The sequence below is a fragment of the Uloborus diversus genome, chromosome 8 (assembly GCF_026930045.1).
Source record: "Uloborus diversus isolate 005 chromosome 8, Udiv.v.3.1, whole genome shotgun sequence".
NCBI classification, from domain to species: Eukaryota; Metazoa; Arthropoda; class Arachnida; order Araneae; family Uloboridae; genus Uloborus; species Uloborus diversus.
In genome coordinates this window covers 103526595-103552455 of record NC_072738.1, presented here as the reverse complement: position 1 = coordinate 103552455, position 25861 = coordinate 103526595, and the positions used below count along the sequence as shown (strand labels likewise).

Here is a 25861-nt window from a genome sequence, read left to right as displayed (position 1 = left end):
TGGTGGTATTACAGCACAAAATGAGCTTCTTTTAAATGTGATTCAATTATTAAAAACATTATTTTCAAAATAATTATGATTATTACATAAAACAGAAAATTAACTTACTCTAAGGAAATTTTTTCTAGCAGTTGGATCTTGATTTCTAAATAATAATAATAATAATAATTCATAAAATGAACTTTTTAAAATTTAAAGGCTGAAAGAGTATTACAAAAAAGAAAGTATAAAACAGCAAAGTAAAAGAAAAAAAGAATTTCAAAAAATAAGTAAATCATACTAACTTTGCTGACTTTTCTATCATGTGTCTGATACAAATACTTAGCAAAGTTACATAACTTTGGAAAGCTGGAGAAAAATGCTTTTTCAAAGCATTTAACAGTCGTTCAAAATCAGACTCCAAAATACCCTATAAACGGTTTTTAAAAAAATGAGAAAAATCAAATTGAAATATGGAAATCTTGAGTTTACAAGTACAGTACAATCTCATTTATGCAGACCAATTGGGAATAAAGGCAATCCGGATAATAAGCAAAGCAAATTCGTAAGTAAGCAGATTTACTGTTCATTAACATGAAAAAACATATTTTGTAACAAAATTGCATAGAATTATTTACAAGACATTAAAAAATGTAAAAAACATTTCTCGCAAAATTTTTTAACAAGGTCCACTGTCTTCTGGTTCAAACATTTATGTTGTGTAAATAAAGCATGATCATCTAAATGCATTTTCATTATAGTTTAGCTGCAGAAGTGTTTGTAAGATTACCTTAATTTATTGTACAATTTATGCAGTACCTTTAAACAAAATAAAAAGTGAATGTTCAGCATATTTATAGTTACGTTTTTGCTATCATAATTTTTAAATTATCAACATGAACATAAAATTTTTTCAAAGGCTACAAATTTGAACAGAATAATCGAAATTCAATTGCAAATCTCATTGGTTAAGGCATTACAGTATGGCACCCCCAATTTCGGAATCTCAAAATTTGGAAGGCCCAAAATCCAGAACTTTCCCCTTGAATATGATTTTTTTTTTTAATTTAACATTCCCCCCTCCCCCTTTTAAAAGTTTAGAAACGGTAATTACTTGTTGGAAATACAATGCTTTCAGCTCAGCTTTTTTTTAATAATTATTTTGATGCCACATGTTATGCATGAATGAGTTGCTTTAATCGTGCAGCAATCTTTTAACATCCAATTTCGCTTAACAGTAATTCCTTTTTTCTTCTCATAAGTATGCAATACAAAACCTATGAACAAAAGTAAAAAACTATTTTTTGTAACAATATTATTCATTTCTTAATTGAATCGGTACATTGCATTCTAATAAAACGCAACATGCATGGACTATAAGTTGCTGCAAATTATTTTTGACTTTTGTTTTAGCATAATGAAGTGTACTTTCATTCAGATTGATCAAAAAATAAAAGAAATTTAATGGGGATAATAGCAAAACCAGGAAAACCGTATCAAATGCCTCACGACAGGAGAGTTCACACTACAGTATAACTTTGATTTAATGATTGTCAAGGGACTGGAAAAAGTTATCGTTAAATTGAGAAGCATAGATATTTAATGCAGTCAAATCTGGCCTAGTGAAATGTATCATTAAATTGGGGAAATTGTGGAATCTGGTATCGTTAAATCAAAGTTATACTGTATTTTTTGAGTCAGAATCCAAAATCCAGAAAGGTTGCAGTCCCAAGCATTATGGATTTAGAGTCCTATACTGCATAACAAATGTAAAAGCAACCAATAATTTAACATTTAACATTTGGTCAAAACAGATGTTGAACCAACCACAAGAAGATTAATGGTAAAAAGTTTGTTTGTTTTTGCAAAAAAAAAGACTTAAAACTTTACTTATTTACTTTTATTTTTTGCATTACATGTTGCATGTTAGATTAGTTTTTCAGTTTTACATTCTAATAGCTCGCGCTCTATGTCAATTATCATACCATGTGGCAAAGCTAGGTGCCATACAGCATCATTAACAAATTTACATAAGAAATTAAAGCAATGCATTAAAATACTTTTTCAGGGTGTACAATTGAGTTCAAAATCTTTCTTGCCCACAAGCCCACTCAACATGAAACTAAAAATTCTGCAGAGGTAAACTTTTTTAAATGCAGTGCTTTCAATGCCTAAGAAGGTTCTTCTGCCTTTATATAGGAGTTTAGTAAGACCTCATTTGGAGTACGCTGTTCAGTTTTGGTCGTCTTATCTGAAGAGAGATATTTTTGTATTGGAAAGGGTTCAAAGAAGGGTAACTAGATTAGTAAGGGGATTTTCAGATTTAGATTATAATACCAGACTTAATAGGCTTAACATGTACAGCCTGGAGCAAAGGAGAGTCAGAGGGGGACATGGTTCAGTTATTCAAATTTATCAAAATGAAAGATGTAAATGGATTAAATTTTTGCGGGGAAAGCAGGATGGGGGGGGGGGGGTCATTGTTTTTAAGCTATTTAAATCTCAGGCTAACTTGGAAATTAGGAAAAACTACTACTTTAGTAGGGTCTTGGGCACTTGGAATAGCTTACCAGAAGAGACAGTAATGAGCAAGTGGGTGGATAACTTTAAGAAGGCCATTGATCTTCATTGGGGACTAATTAATTGCCTACGACCAGCCTAGCTGGGCCCAGAGCATGTTGCTGGTCAGCACATTTGTATTTGTATATTTGTATTTGTATAAATGCAAAATAGTGTAATTTGCATAAAGTATTGCTAAATGATTACAAAACATGCAAAGATGTTTTTGTTAAATAAAGTAACACATTAATTATGCAATGTTAATATAATTTTAGTTTAATATGTCATACATAAAACTAAAAATAGTATGCTTAAGCTAATAACTATTTTAATTACAAATTTCAAGAATTTAAGCATGAAATACACAATTTGAATGAATAGTAAAGAGGGCAATTTTGATTTCCACGTTTACAATGTGGATATATCTTACTTTGTTATAAAAACTAGTGGCACCGTCACGGCTTTGCCCGAAGTAGAAAATTAAAAGGTCTTTTGGTTTGCCTGTATATTTATAAATAATGCATAATGAATTTCTCACCAATTGGCTTGCCCATGTTACAGTTCCATGCTATGATAACTTGGTAATTTACTCTACCATGTTATGATAATTTTGCTCAAGAAAATGTTCTTAAAATTGGAATAGAAAAAGAACAAAATTGAATTTTCGAAAAATTGCTTCGAAGTGCACACCCCCATGCTACGAACTAATTCTGTGCCAAATTTCATAAAAATCAGCCGAACGGTCTAGGGGCTATGCCCGTCACAGAGATCCTGATAGACAGAGAGAGATCCGGACAGAGAGATATCCAGACAGAGAGACTTTCAGCTTTATTATTAGTAAAGATTTGACGATGGTGTCGCAACAGCCAATTTAATTGTTGAAACATAATGACATAAGAAAAGGGCTGAATTTAAAGTTTCCAGCAAAGGTCAAAACAGATTAAATTCTATTCAAGTAGGTGTCCAATTGTAAGGAATATTTTGATACTTGAGATTTTGGTACAGTTCCAAAAATTTTGGGTGTCATTTTATTTTAGAAAAATCAGCAAGGCTGAAAAAACAACGCCCAGAATAGATTCAGGGGTCTGGCCAGAGCAAATTTGGGTCCGTTAACAGACTCTTCACAAAAATCCGATCAACCAAAACGGACCTTTCACAAAATCCCGATCAACAAAAACGGACCCTTCACAAAATTCTGATAATCAAAAACGGATCTTTCACAAATTGTTTATTGAAAGAGCAAATTTCAAATTAAAATAATACAGCATATTTCCTGTATAAAAATGATAATGTTTGAAACCTTTTTTAAAGTTAAACTAGAGGAATCAAGTTACACAAAATCAGCTAATTTTGCAAAAAAAAAAAAAAAAATCGGCACTCTTGTGATACTCCTGCAAGTCATAAATAATTACTACAGCCAAACAAATATAATGCCTGTTGTTGGTTTCTTTGAAAGAAATTAACAGCTGAAAGTCAGTTTGGTTTATAATTTTGCTTGTTTGTTTTATGCAGTGGTGCTGTTGTAAACATCTTTGAAAAAGCCTCAACATTCTCTGAATAGGCGTAGTAAGCACTTTTCTCCCCACTCATGATTTAATAATCAATAATATACAGCGAAATGAACTTAGAACTGCGAAGGATAGTAGGGGTAGGGGGGGGATCTTCAGATAGGGTTACCAAATTCAAACTTATCACCACTTAGTGTCTGGCGGTGTGATGTTAAACTGTTATTTTGGGAGAAAGTTATATGGGTTTGGTTTTTCGATGCTTAAAAGGATGATTAACTTGAAATAAACTCTTTTATTTACCATTTTTTTTCTATAGATGCCTACATTTTGAAAAACGCAATCTTTTTACATCCGATAGGAGAATTATATTTTATTCTTTTTTCAAGCTACTTCGCTTTATTAGGATGCAAATAAATGAAAAGTTTCTTCATTTTTGTAACAAAGCTTATTTCAAGTTTTTAAAGCGGAATTCCAATTCCTTTTATGAATCAATAATTAAAATTCTGAATTGATGGTTTATTTTATTTATTTATTTATTTATTTATTATTATTATTATTTTTTTTTTTTTTTTGCTTTAACTGTGTCCAGATATTAATGATATGTTTATCATAGGACTCTAAAATGTAATTCTAAAATAATTTTATCAAAAATATTTATTTTACAAGCCGTTTTTATACTTCTGATGCTTTCACTTTGAGGATTGCAATCTCTTTGCATCCGCTATGAGAATCTGATTTTTAGAATTTTCGATGTTCAGTACGCTTAGTTAAGAAGTAAACAAATAAAATATTTTTTTATTTTTGTAAAAATCACGGAGTTTATAAGTTTTAAGCGAAACTCTGTGCTCTTAAACAGTGTCTTGGGTTAAAAAGTTAAATGCTAAACCCCTGAATTAATTTTTCTTCTTACAGTTATTTTAAATACTATACAAGTAACATTTCTAGTATAATTTAATATGATGTAGAATGGTAGATAAATATTGGTAGTTGAGGGGGGCCCATCTCCTAGCGAGCGATGCCTCCCCCCCCCCCTCCTCCAAATATTAGAAAAACACTCAAGAATGATATTCTCAGCAGAAAAGAGGGAAAACACTCAACTTTAAGTTAAAATGACGCAGTTTTTTCCACCATCTCAAGAATCTGAACTTTCGTTTTTACAAAATTTTTTTTTTTTTTTTTTTTTTGCAAAATTATTTGATTTTTCACAAAATTAATTGATTTTTCACAAAATTATTTAATTTTTCACAAAATTATTTGACTTTTCACAAGAAACGGACCCTGTAAAAAATCCTGGACAGACCCCTGAGATTGCTATTATATGAGAATATTTTTGAATTCACATCTGCTAAAATGCAGGGTAATTGAAACAGAATAGTGAGGTTTCATAAAATTACTGGTATGAGAATATTGAACTAACAGCTCTGTGGTGGAGCTATAGCACATAGCATAGAGCAAGTTGCACATTTTTAATAAGTTACCACTGGATTTTTATGTGTATTGTTATATGTGTGTCTCACTTGTTCTTTATTATTTAGTTAGTCAAAATGATGATCAAGAGAGAGGTCATTTAGCCTTTTATGACTACACCCCCCCCCCCCAGGTCACCAGACCTAACGTCATGTGATTACTTCCTGAGGGGTTACCCCTTCAAAATGTAAAGGATGCTCTGTTCCCTTTATCTGCTAATCGCAATAAATTGACAAATTAGCTCACAGCATCAATTGTTTTTCTGCTTTGGGTACACATGGTTGTCTACCAAAAAGTAAGAAAAACGTGTAGATCAGCTCTTTCACAAACATTTCAAGGGTGATAGAGCACTACAGCACACCAAATGCAGTATCAGCTTCTAGTTTTGAAAGGGGTCATTCTTGGAAGGGCTATTTTTGGCACAAATATAAATCCCAAAAATGCAGCTTTAGGCTATCTTTGGTCCCATAAGGGGGGAGTATGACCCCCTCCCCTCCCCTCCCTTCCGAATCTGCACCTGTAGCACACATAGTTTCCTCTCTAGATGATGCATCCTTTTTAGAAAAAATCCTTTGAAACATTGCAACATGATTTAACCACACTGATGCTACAATAATGTACTGGGTTAATGTACTGGTTGATATAGAAAACAAGGCATACTTACAGGAAAGAAGATTTCAATTTCTTCTAAACATTTGCAAGCTGTTGAAATAATAGCTGGATCCTCAGTTGAAGATAGAACAATACTCAAAATAAAAATCTTAAAATTCAAGAATAGAGGAGAATCCTCATAATTCTGGAATTTAAAAAAAGCAAAACAATCAATAACATTCTTTTCTATATCATATTGAAATAAATCAACATGCATGAACTGAACTCACTATTATTTTTGAAGTTAAAAGGATGGTAGTCACGGTAACCAACACTTGACATTTTAGCAGTTTTTTGTCTTGTTTATCTCCCAAAAAGGTATATAAGTTTGTAAGTGATCCAACAATTTGTTCGAACCTGCAAGCAAATAAGATATAGACTTTCCATACATTGTTTTTTCCAAATAATGTCTGCTTATCAAACTGTTCCCAAATATTAGCTGCAAAGAACAAATTTACATATTTAAAAGCTTACAAGTTGACGTCAGTGATGAATTGTGATGTGATATCTTGTAGAGCAGATAATAAACAAATTTTACACCGTGTATCAGTTCGGTCCAAATATATCTCCTAAAAAGAAAATTGATAATCACACTTATTTTTCAAATTTTATCAGCAACAATATGCAAAAAAATTTCAATGAAACAAAAAGTTAACACATTTGTCAGAAAAGATTTAAAATCCTTCTTAGCTACTCAATGTAACAAAAAATTTCTGTGCTCCTCTCTATATTTGCACATAACTGTTCAAGATACAAACAGTAAAATATTTAAAAACATTTTTGTGAAAATTTTCAAATCAAATTTAGAGCAAAATAACAATTATTCTATGATTGCAAGGACGCCCATATGGGGTGAGCGGCATGTGGGGGCTCAAGTCCCCCCCCCTCCTAGAAATTAGAACTTTCTTGCTTTTAGTACCTTTTTGCAAAAATGTAAAACATTTCTTCTCCAGCCATTCATGAAAAAGTTATTAAAAATGCCAAATTTTAAAAGCTCTAATCTGTACTGAAAAATTGGTTTCCATGGGATAAATATCCTGCTAAACCATGGGGGAAATGTCTGAGTCTCCCCTTAAAATTTTGCATATGGGCGCCCTTGTATGAGCGTAACTTTGAGTTGAATAAGTTTTCTACTTCATATGTAGTCCTTCGATTTTTTTCAGCTGTATTTTTCTCGTTTTTGGGGGGCTCTCAATCTTGGGGGATCATTGTGGCATCTGGGGGGGGGGTGTAATCTTGCTCTTCGGAGAATGTGCACCGTTCATAATCATCAACCCTATGCAATACATTGTTACTTCTATTCAATTGGAAACTCTTTTCGAAAAATTAAAAAGCATAAAATTCTATGCTTTTTATGACCTATTTCATTTCACCCCAAACAAGTTTTTCATCATATTTGATTTTTTAGACACAAGGAAAATATTTTAATTCTGAAATTTCTAGTGAGTACTACATTATATGGGGTCATATTTGATGGGTGGGTTTTTAGGGTTTAAACACCCTCCCAGGGGCAGATACAGAAAAATCTTTTGGAGGGGTATGGTAAATTGATACCCCCCCCCCCCCCCGCCTTCGATGTTTCACAACAAAGTTTTAATGACTTCATTTTTAAATGTGTGTGTTTTTATTTTATTATTATTATTATTATTAATTTTTTTTTGTAGGATTCCTTCAGGTCAATGAATCTACGTCTAAGTACATGAATATTATGCACTAATATACTTTGAATGTGGACGGAAAACATCTTCAATCAGTGGCGGCTCGTGCCTTGAAAAAGTGAAGGGGCCAGATCATGGGTCTCCCCCCCCCCCAACACAACCCAGTTTTTGGGGGGGAAAATTCAATATTTAAACTTACTTAAATTAATTTTTTGCATTAAATTAATAAAATTAAATTTATTTTAAACACAGGAAAAGGTACAAAATACTTAAACTAATATAAGTAAATCACGAAAGATACTATCATGTGCATGTCCATGAAAGCTGTTGGGTGCGGTGCACTTTCACCCCCTGATTTTCAAATAGCATTTAATTAATCAGATAGGGAAAAGCTACAAAATACATCATGAAAATTATTAATCTCATGTTTACATCCAGTACGGTTTCCGGCGCTGCAGTACGCCTCCCTTGCAGCACTGGTAAGGGTATGCAAAGAAGGCACTTTCACCCCCTGGCTTTTCAAAATAAATAAATTTTAAAAAGCAATATTAATATTAAAATTTTTAAGAGCAATATTATTTTTAATCTTTTGATAACAAAAAATTTTGAATGAGTAAAATTAATTTCATTTTAAGCAAGACCAAATAACAGAAGTGCAAAAATATTGTGATCAGAGAAAGATGCATAAAAATTATAAACTAATTAACTTTATCAAAGATAAAAATACATCTCAGTATTCGCTTTAAAATAAATAAAATAAATCAGATAAACAAAATTCAAAAAAACTAAAAATAAACAAATCAAACTAGTATGTTGTGGCCATCACGAAACTTTCTTCTATATATATATATATATATATATTTTTTTTTTTTTTTTTTGATCCCTCCCCATGCTTGACGAGGAAGCAATATTCCCAACGAAAACGAAATTACACATGCAAAAACTTGACGACCATCCCAATATCTGAATTATTGCAAAAGCAAAGCAAAGAGCGAAAATTGAAAGTTATTTTAAAAGCCTTGCTTGAATTAATTACAAATATTTTATTTGTTAACAAACATAAGATGGCAACAGTTAAAAATTTTAAATCATTGAGATAATATTTCCGATCATTTCCATACAATTAAAATCACGAGAAATACGCAGACGACAATCTATTACGATTTATCTTTCTTATTGTTGCATTAATAAAGCTATTTTTATTCAAAAAAAAAAAAAAAAATCTACACCTCTTGGAGCGATTGGCGCCAAAATTGAACCAAAGCCTGTTTACATATGGATTCACATATATTCCAAATTTCAACCAGAACGTAGCATTACTTCTTGAGATAGGGCACTCACAATGGAAAAAAAGAACGGGCGATTGCGCTACCCCCTTTTTAGCTGTTGACACCAAAATAAAATCAGCTCTTATACCCACTAAGGGCTACTTGCCGATAAATTTTTCTTTCATTCCGTTCATTATTTCTTGAGATACAGCAGTCACAATTGACGACAAAAAATGTTCTATAGCTCAACCCCGGTTTGAGTTATTGACACCAAAATTGAATCAGCACCTGTTCCTGTTAATGGCAACATACGGACCAAATTTTGTTTGATTCCGCCAGTTACTTCCTGAGGAATAGCAATCACGCGTAACTCAAAAAACATAACATTGCTCCACCCCCCTTGGAGGAATTCACGCCAAAAACCAATGGGCACAAGTTCACATAGGGGTACATATGTGTACCAAGTTTCGTTCGATTTCATGCGGTAGTTTTTGCTGTAGAGCGGCCACAAAAAACTGGTCACACACAGACGTGACACACATACACACACACATACACACAGACAGACAGACATTTTCCAAAAATAGTCGAAATGGACTCAGCACACCTCAAAACGTTCGAATCCGTCAAAATTCGAAATTCGAAAATTTGCACGAATCCAATACTTTCTTCTATATATTAGATATAGAAGAAAGTAAAAACTAGTAAAAAACTTATCAGCAATTTACATGCGGGTGTACCCATCTGCATATGAATCTGTGGGCGCCCATGGGCCAGATTCAGAATTTTTATGCAGACAAAGAAAAAAAATCGAGTTTTTTATTTTCTTCCAAATATTGATAACTTGTCACATTTTCTTTAAAACTACATGAGCAGCAATTTAAAATAAGTAAAAATTTCTGGGTAACAATGTGAAGAAATTTTTGAATTAAAAAAAAAAATCTTGTAACGATACATAAGGTACCGCATGTTGGTGTACTTAGCGAATTAGTTGATATAGGAATAGGAGGGAATACTTTCATTTGAGTAAAAAACTGGCTAACCGGAAGGAAACAAAAGGGTACTTGTAAGGGGAAATTATTCTAAATGGAGTGAGGTTTTAAGCGGGGTTCCTCAAGGATCACTGTTAGGGCCTGTTTTGTTCATTGTTTTTATGAACGATATTCATAAAAATATTTCTGGGAACATGAATTGCTTTGCTGATGATGTCAAAGTTATGGGGATTGTAGATAATGAAGAACAAGCAAATCAGCTGCAAGAGGATCTAGATCATATTACGGAGTGGGCTGATAAATGGGGTATGGCTGTTAATGTTGGGAAATGTCAAGTGCAACATTTAGGGCATGGAAATAAGTGCACAAGTTATTATTTGCAAGCTTCAGTCATTAGACAGGCAGAAAAAGTTACTGGTCTGGGCATCTTAATAAGATTAAGTTACTCATTCAAAATTTTTTGTTGTCAGGATTTACAGTTTAGTCAACAGTGCAGCATAGCTGGTAACAAGGCCAATAAGATGCTTGGGTTTATCAATAGCTCTATTTCAAACAAATCTAAAGAAGTTCTTCTGCCCTTATATAGAAGTTAGGTAAGACCTCATTTGGAGTATGCTGTTCAGTTTTGGTCTCCTTATCTTAAGAAAGATATTAATGTATTGGAAAGGATTCAAAGGCGGGCCACAAGGTGGTTTGGGGACATATTCCCAAACATTTTCTGAAAATTAAGTCTTAAAAACGTGAGTGTAGGATCATATTTGGTAACATTAGGGACAGCAATCTTTCGAAATTGTAGCTCCAAAAAAGCAATTTTCATCAATTTTCAAACACAGTTTCAAGCGATGTTGTAAGGTATTCAGAGACTTTCCCTGGAAATTTTGTGAAATTAAAGATGTGGAAATGAAAGTTGAGATGTTCCATAATGTTTTTGGCGGTAAGAGGGGATTCGGAGGAGAGACTGTTTTATTTTCAGACGAACTTGGAAAAAGAAGGAAGAAATAGGATGGGGGCGGGGGAATGAGAGTGCAACTATTGAAAATTTTTAATTCAGAGATTTCTTTTTAAAATAAATTAAGATTTACCCTAATCATATTATTTTTTTCGAATTAAAATCTCTTCTGCCCTATTGTGTTTCTCAGGTACAGTTTGATTTAATATACAATTATATCAACTTATTTAAATACGTGAAGAAGTAATAGCTTGTAAGGTATATTTTAAAAAAATCTAAAAATAATGATTTCTTCTCTAAATTGTCATTATAGTACGCTACTTAAAGACAAAGAGTCAAGAAAGGAACAAACGGTCTAATCTTGTTGCAAATGAAGGCTTCTTCTTTTCAGGGACGGATACAGGATTTCACTTGGGGGGGGGGGAGGGTATGTTCAAGACGTAAAAAAATTTTCTTCCATGAACACACACACACCCCTGCAAAAACTCTTCAAATATACAAACAAAAATCATTGAAATCATAAAAGCTTATCAAATATGCTTACAAAAATCATTGCTAAAAATTATTTTAAAACTTTTCTTTTAAAATAATTTTTCAGTTTTAGAATGTAAGCCGAAAATTTTCAGAAACGACACCTTAAAGTTTTCGGAAATTTCGGATCACAAAACCCCTGATTGATTAAATATTTGTATAATGCTAGGCATGTCCATCTTAGATTATAAATTTGCATGATACTGGACACATTGATCTTGTATACAGAAAAATAACATTACTTAAAATAAAAGTAAAACATCACTTAAAATAATTGTAAAAAATGCGGCCAGAATCTAACTAAAAATTAAATATTCTATAAATATAATTCGAACTTGATAAATTACTCACTAATTGATTAATTCTAATTGTAGAAAATTGGAAGTTGACGAAGACGTTGAAGTCTCAGAGTCTGATACAGGAACTCCAGATATGTTTCCATTGGTTTTGAGATCATCAGTTTTTTCAGCAGTCCAAAAAAGAAGACTATGCTGCTTTGTTACCCGAATGCTTTATTGTTTATGTGATAGGTCAGGGGTTCCCAAAGTGGGGGCAACCTGGGTTGCCGCAAGGGGTGTCGTGAGCTGTCCATAGTTTCAATATGCATGTATAATTGAAATAGATTAGGGTGTCGTGAAAAAATTGTAATTCATCAAAGGGTGCCGTGAGTCGGAAAAAATTAAGAACCCCTGTTATATGTAGTTTTTTTTCTAACAAACGAGGCCCTTTTTCAGAAGGGTTTCTGTCTAATTCGGTGGCTAGTTTACGAGAACCTTTGTATAATGAGGTTTTACGCTATGAAATGAAATGAAGGAGAGGGGGCTCAGCAGAGCCAAGCACTGCGACCAGAGGTCTATTGTACTAAACCCCAAACAAAAATCTTAAAAAAGACCAGTAGCCATAGCAAAGATTAGCCGGCATTTAATGGGAATATCAAAGATTTCCCAAGGATCAAGTAAGTGGCGGCCAAGGTGTTTAAATCTATAGGCAGAAAAGGTATCACAATCACACAGAACATGTGCAACAGTTTCCTCATGAAAGCGACAGCCTCTACAAATTGGGTCATCAGTGACGCCCATAATAGTAAGATGCCGCTTCAAGGTACAGTGACCAGTAAGAAGGCCAATAGCTCTTCTGACGCTGTTGCGGTTCAGACGTTAACAGGAATTTTACATTTCTTGCAAGATACTAAATCCAAAACACTGATTTAAACTAATTAACTATTTATAGCACATTTAAAAATAAACTCAGCTCGACTAAAAACGAAACTATCTAAAAATTAGCCCAGGGCTTCCTGTCAGCTTTGTTCCTCAGGGCAGAGACTGTAGCATGTTGGATTTTGCTTGCGAGAAGTGGCTTAGCGTTTCTAAGCTGAACCGGGCGAGAAGGTGGATGCAGGGACGCAGCCTCTTTAGTCAAGATGTCTGCTTGTTTATTTCCATAGATGCCACAATGGCCTGGGATCCACTGGAAGACAACCTCTCTTCCGGAACGCAAAAGAGAGTCAATGGATTTTTTAAACTCAAGTTCAAGTTCTGAAGGATATAGATTGTAATCAGTAATGGTCTGAATTGCAGCCTGAGAATCAACAAAGAGAACAATATTTTGTTCAGCTGGTTCCAGGGGCAGATCCAGAAATTTTTGAAAGGGGGGGGGGCAAGTTTCAATGGCCTGCGTGTTATACCTCTTAAGTAAAACATAAGCAATTAATTAAGGGTGCCAATCTCCCCCATGGTGATGGTGTACCCCCTCAGATGCTACAGAGCACCCCTCCCCCCCAAATAGGATCAAAAAACTTTCGGTCCCGCCCCGCTAATGTTTCCAATGGTGCAACCTGTGCCATGGATCATATTCCCTCAAATTTTCATCAAAAATATTTCTTTAGGCTGACAGGCTGATCACGTTACCCTAAGCTTTGAATATACCAGTTTACAGCTACAAAATAGTTGGGAAAAGCACACACACATACACGACATGTGGTTTAAGGTGAAAGAGTGTTTTGAAAAAAACGATGAATTTATTAGAGATTATTGTTCTTTAGAAGATGAATAAAAATCTCAAAGTAACCATAGCCCAATAAATCCTTGAAAGAAATCTTGGGCTGAGAAGAAATACCTTTCAGAACCAAGCAAAAAAAGGTTAACATTATTCCATGTGCTATGTTTTCGGATCTAAAAAATTAAGTTAAAAAAAAAATCATAATGAAATTCTTGTCACAGGGGGGGAGGGTCAGCTGACCCTTTGACCCTCCCCTGAATCTGCCCTTGGCTGGTTCTCCAATAGATCTGATGGCTATAAAAATTGCGTTCATTTCTCCATCAAAGTTATGCTCCCAAGTGTCGAGAGGCTCCTGAAGACTAAGATGTTTGGAGTAGGCACCAGCACCTGCTCTACGAGCTGAAGGAGTGGCCGATCCGTCAGTATAAACCCTAAACCAATCCTGATCAGGGTACCTCTTGTGTGGGATACTAAAATTATAATATTTAAATACTAAACCCAATATAATGTCACCAAGATGCTAGACAATGAGCAGTTTTGCTTAAGAACATTGTCATAATGATTATAACACGAGGGCAAGGTTATTAAATATACCCATACCTCACTTGAGTTTTTTTTTTATTCATTTATAAAGAAAATCATAACTTCTCATAACATATAAGTTTTACTGAAGAATTCAGAAACTATTTCTGTGTGAATTTCAAAATAGTTGCTGATTTGTTCTTAAAGCCCTATGATACAGCTGAAATAAAATATTTAATACTACATGCCATTTCCATTAAAAATTATGGTTTTTGCAAGAAACTACCATATGATTTCTTTCATTTTGTATTTTTTATAAGCTGAAAAAGAAATCTATTATTTCACAAATAAGTTCCTGGATCAAAATGACTCTTTCAGGTGCGCCTAAACATTAAAGAAAATGTTAATTATTGATTCCATCAAAGAAGAATTAGAGGACGAATCATGATAATACAGTCCCTTGAATTTGAAACCAGCGAATTAAATGTATTCTGCAAATCTGGGCCTCTGACACCAGTAATACTTCTTTAGCAAACAAAAATGCTTTTATTCAAAATATGCTGTGTGTGTTTCGCGTTATTTTTAATTAAGTACATAAAAAATGAGAAAAAAAGGGTCAATTAAAAAGTAATAAATAAAATAGTAAAATTAATTAATCCTTTTGGGGGGGCATGCCCACCCCCCTAAAATCCACTACTGCCCCCTTCGAAAATTTTCAAAATCATTAAAAACATGTTTTTAAAAATACTTTTTTTGCTAAAAAACTTATTACTGCTGTTTTATTTTTTCTTACTTTATTTATTTTTCAATTTCATTTAAAAATGAAATTATTATTATTGACAAATTGTACAAACTCAGTGCTTTATCTGCAGTATTCGTTTTTATTGTAGTTATTAGAAACGTACCGAGTACTCGGTAACTACTCGGTACTCGGCCCAATTTTGATCAGATACTCAGCCAATACTGAGTAGTTGCAAAAGCGCAAGCATATATAATTTTCTACAATCATTTACAAGTCAAATTTAAATTTTGAGAATAATGAAGTTTGTAATGCTTCAATGGAATTAGTCTTTATTTTAATGTCCCCAAAGTTAATAAAACTTATTTATTAAAAATTGTGCAAAAAAAGTAAGTGTAGAAAATATGGAACTTTTATATTAAAATTGGATTTTTGCTACAAACAAAAATTAGTTATAAGAAATATAAAAATACCTTTGCTTAAAAAATAAATGGAAATAAAACAATGTTAAAAGCACAGTGCAGACACGTGTTTTGGCATTACAAGGAATTCCTTTTTCAATGCACAGAATGTGAGCTCGTTGATTTAAAGGCATCCGCCAAAAGTCGGATTCTTCTGTCAAATGTCTTTACATTCTTTAGCTCACAATTTATGCGCTGAAAAAGACGTTCCTTGTAATGCAGAAACACGTGTCTGCAGTGTTCCTGCACATTTGTTTTATTTGCTTTTAAAAATTATTTATGTTTGGCAGACTAGAACTATAATAGATTGGTATAATTTGTTTTAATTCCAACTTGATTAACTATACCTTTTATTTATTTATTTCTAATTTTAAAAATAATTTTTTTGTAAAATTTTTGAAATAAACAAAATTTTTTAAACAATGTGTAATTAAATTTCAGCAGGAATTTAGTTTTAAAAACTGTTATATGGACAAGGAGGTCTATACTACTATTCCAATAAGTTCAAAATTCATCACATGTGCGTCGGTGGTTCTTCTTAAAACATAATTGGTACTTGGTAATTCGGCCGAGTAGTGAAAGGCCGAGTACTCGGCAATTCGGCCGAGTAATGAAAGGCCGAGTACTTGGTACTCGGCCAAAGTGCTACTCGGTACATCTCTAGTAGTTATTGTGAACATCATATTTTACAACATAATACAGGGTTTTTCTTTAGATTTTTAATACCTACTGACTGCAAACACACTATAATCCTTTAAATTTGAAAGTATAAAAATCTACATTTTACATTTTTTGAGCCTCAAAAAACATTAATTAAAGATATATTACTTTATATGTATGTAAGTGAGTACACACATCCTTTTTTTTTTTAATTTTAAAGTACATCAAATATTTAACAGAGGTGATGTAATGCAATGGACATTTTATTTATTTTTTTTTTCATTTAATAGATAAGTCACCTTTTAATATTTGCTCATACAAATATCCTTAAAGTAGTATTCCTTCAATCAAATAACATGATTTCATAACATGGGAAGTAAAAATATTATACCATTTTTAAAAGTTGTTCATTAGTTTAATATTTTGAGAGTGGGAGAGAGGATTTTGCACAAAATTTCTGTCTACACGAACGGACGGTTTCAAGTGTCGTTTAAAAAAAAAATAAAAGCATTGAAACTCTACAAAGTGTCTTACAGTTAACTTTCTTTAGAAGAGAAATAATATTTGTACTTTGCTTCTTGATTTTTGTATATCTAAAATTTTATGACTATTGAAGGTACATTTAGATTGACTTGTGACATTTAAAGCATCAAGTTTATACAATAATGCAACACCTGGCTGCTTTATAGAAATGAGTCTCTAAGATTTGCTTTAGTACGAATCGTTCATGGATTTTTTTTTAAAGAGAGTAACTAGTACCAACAGTGGCATAGCTTGGAAGGGGCAGAGGGAGTGGTCCGCCCCAGGCGGCACATTTTTGAGGGCGGCAATTTAACAGATGTATTGTGAAAAAAAATCCAAACAAGGTAATCATAATACTGTAAATCTATAGAAGGAAGTGAAAAAAAAACTTTTGAAATGTAAGATTTTGGTATGATTACGAGAAGAGTACTACGACACAAAACATGTGTTGTTCTTATGAACATAAGAGAGCATAATTCCTTATTTTTCTCTCTCTTTACCTTAAGTTACAGATTGAAGTGGTGGCAGTGATAACCTCTGAGGAGGTTACTATAGATATACAAATTGGATTCCTCCTAAGAGCCCCGATCCCCAGATCCTTTTTAATGTCTCCAAAGATTCATAAAATTTGCAGTGTTTAGACTTCAATTTTTAAAATTTTCGGGACAGAGAGGCGTTTAATTGGTTCGTCTTTTTAACTTGATCAACATGACCTAAAGGGTCGATTTTTGGGGATTCAATCAAAATCTTTCAAACGATTTCCCGCTGGGAACTTTAAATCTTTTTTTCAATCAAAGATAAGATTTAAAATGTTTTAAAACGGGAAAGCTCTCAAGTCTCCCATTTCTTTTCCTGTTATCAACGAAGATAGCTTTAAAATTCCTATTAAATGGCGAAAAATTCCAGGCAGAGCTGGCAAAGCTTCCCTTCCTTAACACCTCCAAATTTAGGCTAATTGTACATTTTTAGATCTTCAATTTTGGAAAAATTACCGAGGGCATTACCGAGGGCAAAAATTACTGAGGACAGCCTCACCCTCTTCGAACATCTCACCATATAGCTTAAATTGTGCCTTTAAAGTTTTAACATCAAAAAATTTCTGAGGAGAGTACTCGAATACTAAACCCTATCTCTTCCCCTAAAACATGATCGAAGATAGCCTAAAATGTGTTTTAGGACTTCAATTTCAAACATTTCTGAGGAAGATCCTTAAAACACCTAATTCACCTAAGCTGTTCAAAGAGAGCCAAAAATTTTGCATTTAAAACTTTTTTCCTAGAAAGACATCCAAAACCCTCATCTCATCTAACGTCTCCAAAAGAAGCCTATTATGCCAAAATCTTAAAACTTCAATTTCAAAAAATTTCTTGCAAATCAGCCTGCCCCCAAACTCCTATCCCTCTCTCAAACTTCATCACAGATAGCTTAAAGTTTGGTTTTCAGAAATTTCCACAGGAGCGTCCTGAACCTTCCTTCTGAAAAATAGCCTACAATGCATTTCAATTTCAGGAGAAAGCCTCCTCCACCCTTCTTTCTACTAATGTTACCAAACAAATCCTCAAGTCGTCTTTCCAGGACAGGACATTTGAAAAGTTCCAGGATCGCGTACCTGACTTCACAACGTTTTTGGGGACATTATATCACCCCACACCCTAAGATCCACGAAAATATCCTACAATTGCGTTTTTGAGGCCCCTCTCTCCTTCTGTGTAAGTACATATTCAAAGAGAGCTCGAAGCTTTCCCATTACTTTAACGTAGTCAAAAATGAATTTTAATTTAAAAAATATTACGAATGGGAACCCTGGGCCCTCCTTCCTCTCCTAACACTATCAAAGAGGGCCTATAACTGCTTCTCAGAGTTCAAATGTCGAAATGCTTCTGTATCGAGCACATAAAGCTTCCTCATTCCATTAACGTCCCCTACTAAAATTGTTATCTTAGAAACTTTTAATATTGGAAAATATTCGGGAGAAGCCCTAACCTCCTAGCGTCAGCAAAGGCTAAAATTGACTTCAGTTTTGAAGAAGATTCGGCTCCAACCCCCCCCCCCCCCCCCCCCCCTCAAATTGCGATTTTTGACCTCAATTCAGATAATTTCTCAGAAAGATAGATCGGACCCTCCCTGTTTTTGACACAGATTTTTATTTCGCCCCCTTAAATAAAGCTTTCAGTTTTAAGTATAATAATGTTCTATGGCTTAATGTATGAGTTACATATGAGCGAATGTATAACATAAAAATAAATAATAAATAACTAAATAAATAAATTAGAAAGTAGGGATGTTTTGACACAATATATTACTTTTAAAATATCCAAACAAAATGCTTCTTTGGTAATTTTTTTCTTGTCAAGAAATGAAGCCGGATTCACTCGAAACTGAGAATAAGTTCTCAGCCAGTCATCTCCGAAAACAGATTGGCTTACTCTATCAGCCATCATTTCAGAAAGATCCAAATTTCGACACTAAGTTTACATTTAGTATGCGTTTATAACTACAAGATTAATTTTATCCAATTTTGTCCAACAGAAATCTGTGAGAAAAACCAAAAACCACATGACACTTTTTTGTTTATTTTGATTGTAGTGCACACACGATTGCCAGTCGACATCACAAAAATGTTTTTCGTATTTCGTTTTACATCATAAAAGACAATATGGTTGCGTTCGACGAGCTCGACCGAGAGCGACCGGTAGTTAATCACGTGACCGCTAATGATCACGTGCTCCAATCAACTGCCTAGAATGGTAACCGCTGTGGTAACCGGATGATCATAGAACGCTTCGGTTAGGTACCAGTTACTTACCAGTCGACCGGTGAGTTTCGCCGAACGCAACCTATAACGATGTATTTAAGAAATTTTTTCTCAAGTGTTTACTCGTCATAACTTTCAAAAAGGAAATTACTCGTAACAAGAAGATCAAACTAAATTTTATTTCTTATTACACGAAATTAACAACTCAACTCTAGCAATGACGTAATATCCCTAACGAACCAATGATATGCCTTTTTGACCCGACTGCAGCTGCATTATGCTTATGAGCTTATGTAGTTTTGCAGCAAATTCTGCGTGGTTTGATCGCTACAGGCTATGAGATGTTTGGATAGCTTCTTTAAATTATTGGGACAAAAATATTTAAAAATTTGTGGTTTTGAGTTGTTTATCAAATTATAAAAATGGTAACTTTAGGTAACGGTCAAATATTAGAAGTAAGTTTCATAACTAGTTATCTTACTATTAATTTTTTGGAAAATGGCGTGTAACTTACTAGTTTTTAATTTTAATGAGAATAAATGATCATTCTTGAAATAAATGGATTCAATTAGCGTTTTTAATGCTCGATGCTCAAAATCTATTCGTAATGTCACCTTGTATTTGCTAATCATCGAATATCAAACTTTGATCTTCGAATGCAATGGTAATCGTAATTCCTACAAAAAATACTTGGCGCGATACGATTTCAAAAACTATTACATGAGTGCACTAATATCAGAAAGTGATCTCATTTTTTGAACCAATATAACGAACAGCGTTTTGAATTTAATAAAGTTTTAAATAGAAATAATTTTAGTGACTGAATGATTCTGAAATAAAATTATTATTTTAGTGTGATCAAGAGCAGGGTCATAAAAAAAAATTCTTAACAAAAAAATATGTTATAAAGAAATTCATGGTTGGCAGATGTTTACGTATTGAATCTCTTTAATTTTGAAGTTGACAAAAAGGTTCTCAATCCCAGCGTAGTAGAATGACACAATGGAAGTCTTCCTCCTATAAGTATAAGTCTTCCTCCTGGGTGCGTCTTACCCAGGGGATCCTTGATCGTCCAACCTTGACCATTTGTCTATAACCCCCCCCCCCCCCCCAACGTCCTGGATTGTAAAAACATAATGTAATAATACAATTTGCATATGTTATAATGTTTTTTCCTATAAAAAGCATTTAGTATATACAGTGGTATCACTACAGGCGCGGAAGTTGTGATCTGTCTCGGGTGTCACCCATCTGGGGGGTGAGGCCAACAGTGGAATTACAAGTTTTTAAAAGATATAAAACTAAAATGCAAATTTTTCGTGGGGGGAGGGGAGGGTTGACATCACAAATTGCTCCCTCCCCTTGAGTGTCACCCGCGCTAGGTACCCCGCTGGTATATATACCCTTTGCATGGAACACTTTTAAATCCAACGGGAACCTTAAATCATTAACATGTAGATACGGGATGTGGGTGCGGTTGTTCACACAGGGATCTTTGAGGAGACCACGTTACTCCATCCTTCCACACAAGAGCAGAGCTGCACTAAATCTGTAGGGATTTCTTTGATTTTAATTTTTTACCTTCTGCCTGAAATTTTTTGGCACTTTTTTTTTTTTGTCACCCGTGAGCGCATAGTTTACTGATTCATGGATAAGTGTTTTTTTTTTCAATTTCTACAGTACGTTGTCCAGTTTTGCCTATTTAAAAATGGTTCTAACAGTTGCTCTCATTGAGAAATAGAGTTAGCATTTCACACACGTTTTCGAAACAGGGTAAATAGCAGTAAAGTAGAGTTCTTTACAATGAATGGAAACTGCTTTATTCTTCCCCTCCTTCATTTTATAGTGCAAAGTTTTTTTTTTTTTTTTTTACGAATTCATTTACTATTTCATGCCTTCTAGAAATGAATAAAATATTAAATTTGAAAATGATATTAAAAGTTTCAAATGTTAATGCATTGTAAACTATTACAGTCGGACCTCCATATATCAAAGTAGCAAATTGCCGGGAAAAAATTCGATATATAGAAATTTCGATATATAGAAACGATCTTATTTTATCCTAAAAATCTCGTAAAACATTACAATTAAAGCTAATTTTCGTGTATGAAACCTAATTTCTAATTTATACGAGCATTAAATGAAAGTTAATAATTAAAAAAATAACAGAAATTACATTTTTGCGCCTTCATACATCTTCATTCTTCGGCAATTCAACTTGATCCACAACATTAGGGGATTTTCGTTTTGAGAATGTAATCGAGAGAAAAGTAAAAAATCAATCTACTTAACTTGAATGATTTTAACTGCAGCTAAAAAAGACTAGGAATGATAATCAACAGACAAAAGGGATAACTTGAAACTGATTTGACAATGTTACAGGTTATAACTAAGATATTTGAAATAAACTTGAGGGAATTTAAGAACTCCAGAACGGAACAACGACCTATCTGCACAGCCCTCAACCCCAGATTCCAGATATGAGTTTCGTAGCAACTTTTAGTGAACATAATTTTCTCCCCTAACCTTTATTTTTCATGAGATAAACAGTCTAAAGTGAAAAAAAAAAAAAAAAAAAACTACTAATGTCTCGAAAAAAAATTCGATATATAGAGAGTTTTTCGATATATAGAAACAATTTTTCTAGGTAATGAACATAGAAATTTACTGGGATTTCGATGTGTAGAAAATTTCGATATGTGGAAGTTCGATATATGGAGGTTCGACTGTATATTTTAGTATATCTTCTATCTTCCCTAAGTTAATAAAATGAATTGCAATCTTGCAAAAACAATGCTGAAACAGAAAGAAAATTTTCAAAAATAAATAGATGAAATGTTGAAAAAAAAAAAATCTTTCAAATCATGAACTGCAAATTCCCTTCCCCCATATTTGGGTGTGTAATCGAGAAAATTTTATAAATTCTAAACATATTTTTAATATTTTATGTTTAGAGTCAGAAAAAAGTTCTTCGTGAAATCCAAAATGCAATTCCCCATAGACTTATTGGCTGATTTTGAGAAGTGCATTCAAAGCGCACATTTTATTGTGTAAAAGTGGGTGATGAAATGAAAAAAGTGTTGATATTGTTTTATAAGACAGGGGAAAAAAGGTTTTGATAAAATAATTGTTAGATCCCCCCCCCCCTTGATGACACCCTTCTGGGGTGGGGAGAAACACCCAAAATGCTATTAAAGAGTTACTGAAAAATTAAGTATTGAAATTCTATTACATTTGAAATCATATTTCACCTCTCAAATGCAGTGGCATCACTACAGAGAAGTGATTGCGTGGGGGACACCCCCTAGAGAATCATACTCAAAATACATCTAAGAGTGGAACCTATGTGCCAAATTTGGTAAAAATCCGACAAAAATTATGTATTTTTATGAAGAACCAGGGTTGGCTAGTTTCTGCCAAGGCGGTTAAAACCACTGGTAGAAACCGGTTAAAACCGGCATGGCAAAAGCCAGTTTCTGCCACTTTTGCGGCAGAAACTGGCAAAAACTCACAAAATGATAAAAAATTAATTATTGACACACAGTAGAAAATACATGGAAAAAATAATTAATTTGTTAATTAAAGTACAATATATCGATTGTTACTTTGCAACAAATGTTACATTGTTTGGTCTCTGCAGTTGCCTCTGAGAAAAGGTGGTTTAAAAAATCCAAACACGTTTCTTGATTTAATGTGCACAAATGAGGAACTTAAGACTATTCTTGCAACAGAAGAGCTAGCAGGCAATGCATCAAGGAACAAGCAATATTCGTGAAACTTTCATCTGTTGTATATTTTTTCAAAATGGTCCACCATCTAGTAACTGGGAAAGTGGTAAAAATTTGACTAGAAAAATAAGTTTCGAGAAAAGGGGCCAATTTGTTTTGCAAAGCTGTGACATTAGGTACATACAAAATCTAGGTTAATATTGGCAAGTAAAATTCTCACACTTTCTTCTTGAAGCATGTGATAATTTGAATCACAAGCAATTTAGATGAAGCATATAAAACGAGCAAATTACAATCTGTAATTTCCTGTTTTTAGTTCTGTATGTCACTCCTCTTTCCTAAGAACCCATCTGATTTTTGTCCTTTGTTAGATTAATGCAAATATTACGAGCATCTGCAATTGAAAAGGTCCCTTTTTGAACTAAATCAAGAACACTGGCATAGGATTTTATTCTTTACAATGATGAAATGAAGTTTGATATCTCAGTTTATTTAAACAAATATCTCATTTAGTAATTACTTTAAAAGTTAAGTAAAGTTAAGAGTTATTAAAGACACTTTTAAGTTTTTGCCAGTTTCTGCCGGTTTTTACCGGTTATAACCAGTTTCTACCACTGGCAGGGCAAAAACTAGTTTCTGCCGGCAGAAAGCCAACCCTGTGAAGAACAAACACACCCTCCGACACACAAATATACATCCATATTTACGATAATCCTCCTTTTCTTCCTGTTTCATTGCAATTATGTGCATAGCAATAAGGCGTATTTAAGAGTTGAAATCTCTCCTAAAAGAGAGACATAGGCAGAAAACGCTGAAATCCGAAGGACCGAACCATGTGGTACACGGCGGCGAAATTATTTGATCTTCTTCCTGTTAATAAAATTTGTTACCTTTAGTCCTGCTTCATCGCATACAATAGTAACTGAATGGAGTGACTTGTCTATCTCTCAATGGTCTAGGGCGTTAACTAGCGGGATTTTTATCGAAGTGTATCCCTTTTAAATGCTGAGCCTGCCCTACTCCTTCCTTTTGAAACTGTTTATTTTCTATGTAATAATTTTTGATACTCTTGTAATGTTTTTTTTTGCAATATTTGTTGGTTTCTAAACTGAAGTTGTTCAGTTATAGAATTTTGTTCAGTCAAGTTGTTTCATAACTGTTTTATTCAATTTGTAATAAAATAATTCATTTAATTTAAATGTTCCAATAATATTTTCAGAATGGATTGAAGCTATTGTCTGGGGACGAACCACTTTTGAAGAAGCTTAAAATAGAAGGTATTGTAGTGCTTTGTGCAATCTTGACTTCACTTTTTTTCTTTATACATTCTTCATGCCCATTGTTTAAAATAGAAACTCTTTTTGTTTGTTTTTTTAAGAAGTGGATTACACCGATTTGTGTAAGGATTCTAAGAGTCATCAGTTGATGGTTTTTAAAGTGGGCATATTTTCATTGAAGCTCAGGCTCGCCTTTAATTCATTTGTGTGAAACTGCTGGTATCTCTTGACATTCGTATTTGTAAATTTATTTTTCCTCTCAGTAGAAATATACATACATAAATTACATGATACACATTTATGTATATATCTATTGTGAGAATTTATGTTTTTTCAAGGTGTAAAATTTGTTCATGGTGGATGAAGGATTTATTTTCCATTCTTTTTCTTTTTATGGGTTTTACAGGTATCAACTTGGAGGATCAACACCTTCCAGATAAGGCAACATCAGTGCTATGAGGCTGCAATTTTTTTTCTTTTTTTTTTTTTTTTTCTTAATTTTTCTTTAAAGGATCAAATTTATTGCATTTATTTTAAAAGTGAAAATATTTCCTGTACTTATACTTTCTAAGTTATTTCTTCATTGTCAATCGTCAAAATAGTTAACTCTTTGTTATTTAGCCTTATAAGTAAGTTTTTGATTTGATTCACAGAAAAAATAGTTTTAAAATTTGATATTAGAGTAGAAACGTTGATTATTTTATCTTTCATAAACAAATGGTGTAGGTTTGTTTGACAATATCCTGCTTTTATAGAAGTTAACTTACATCAAAGAGATAACATTTCTGTAGAGAAGCAAGAAAAAATGATGATGTTTTGAAACTAAAAGCTTCTGCAAGAAAGTAAAGGAAATTATGTCTGGTAGTTTAATCTGGTTCCCATTTAAATTTAGAAATACATTAAAATAAAGCTTGATTTTTAACCCCCCCCCCCCTTTTTTTTTTTTTTTTTTGAAGTTAGCTTTTTGATTATTTTCCCCCTGAGTTAAATTTGAATTTTAAAATTTTTTAGCTTTGTTTTTGGAATTGTGTTAACATTTTTTTTCTATAGATTTATGCGCTATCTTTACATAAATCATTTAGTTGGAATTGTAAATTTCAGCAAAATCAGTTTTAATGCTGCAATATAACATTTTGTGTTAATACGTTACTTTTACATTTATATAGAGCTCATGAATAATTGCCATCTCCGTACTACTTTAACTTAATGAACCGCATATTTATCAAGTATACCACTCTGTCTTTTTGATATTTTTTATGTGCGAGTAAGAAAAATTAAAAATTTTTTAAATCATTTTTTATCGAAATAATCAGTTTATTTTATTATTGTTTTCTAAAGATGAAAACTTAGATATTAGCAATGTGGTATAATGAATTAAAGAGGAACAAAAAAAAAAAAAACATGTTTAGAAAACGTGCTAATGGGACATTCCAAGTATTATAAAAATAATAATGAAAATCTTTCTTTTTTTCTGTGTATTTTCCAGAAGCTGAAAATATATGAAAGTTTGTTTAAAGAGAAGGCCTTATAAGTGCTGGATGTGAGATGCATTTACTGAAGTTCCAATTCAGAAAGCTTTTACTTTTTAAAAAAGAAAATACATTTTTATTTTGACTAAAAAAAGGGAAAAAACTTAA

The 25861-nt window shown here is 32.9% G+C and overlaps 2 protein-coding genes across 2 annotated transcripts in view; one reads left to right on the top strand and one right to left on the bottom strand.

Annotated features, from left to right (window-relative positions):
• Positions 1 to 18902, bottom strand: part of LOC129228520 (AP-5 complex subunit beta-1-like) — a 59008-nt gene extending 40106 nt beyond the window's left edge. The window contains exons 1-6 of the mRNA XM_054863200.1: positions 18768 to 18902; positions 6639 to 6733; positions 6395 to 6521; positions 6178 to 6309; positions 285 to 409; positions 109 to 145 (exon numbers count right to left, since the gene is read on the bottom strand). Coding sequence (XP_054719175.1) covers positions 109 to 145; positions 285 to 409; positions 6178 to 6309; positions 6395 to 6521; positions 6639 to 6733; positions 18768 to 18902 — 651 coding nt within the window. The remainder of the gene's footprint in view (positions 1 to 108; positions 146 to 284; positions 410 to 6177; positions 6310 to 6394; positions 6522 to 6638; positions 6734 to 18767) is intronic.
• Positions 18903 to 19537: 635 nt separating this feature from the next.
• Positions 19538 to 25861, top strand: part of LOC129227350 (poly(U)-binding-splicing factor PUF60-like) — a 57512-nt gene continuing 51188 nt past the window's right edge. The window contains exons 1-2 of the mRNA XM_054861893.1: positions 19538 to 19674; positions 24167 to 24224. Coding sequence (XP_054717868.1) covers positions 19642 to 19674; positions 24167 to 24224 — 91 coding nt within the window. The 5' untranslated portion in view covers positions 19538 to 19641. The remainder of the gene's footprint in view (positions 19675 to 24166; positions 24225 to 25861) is intronic.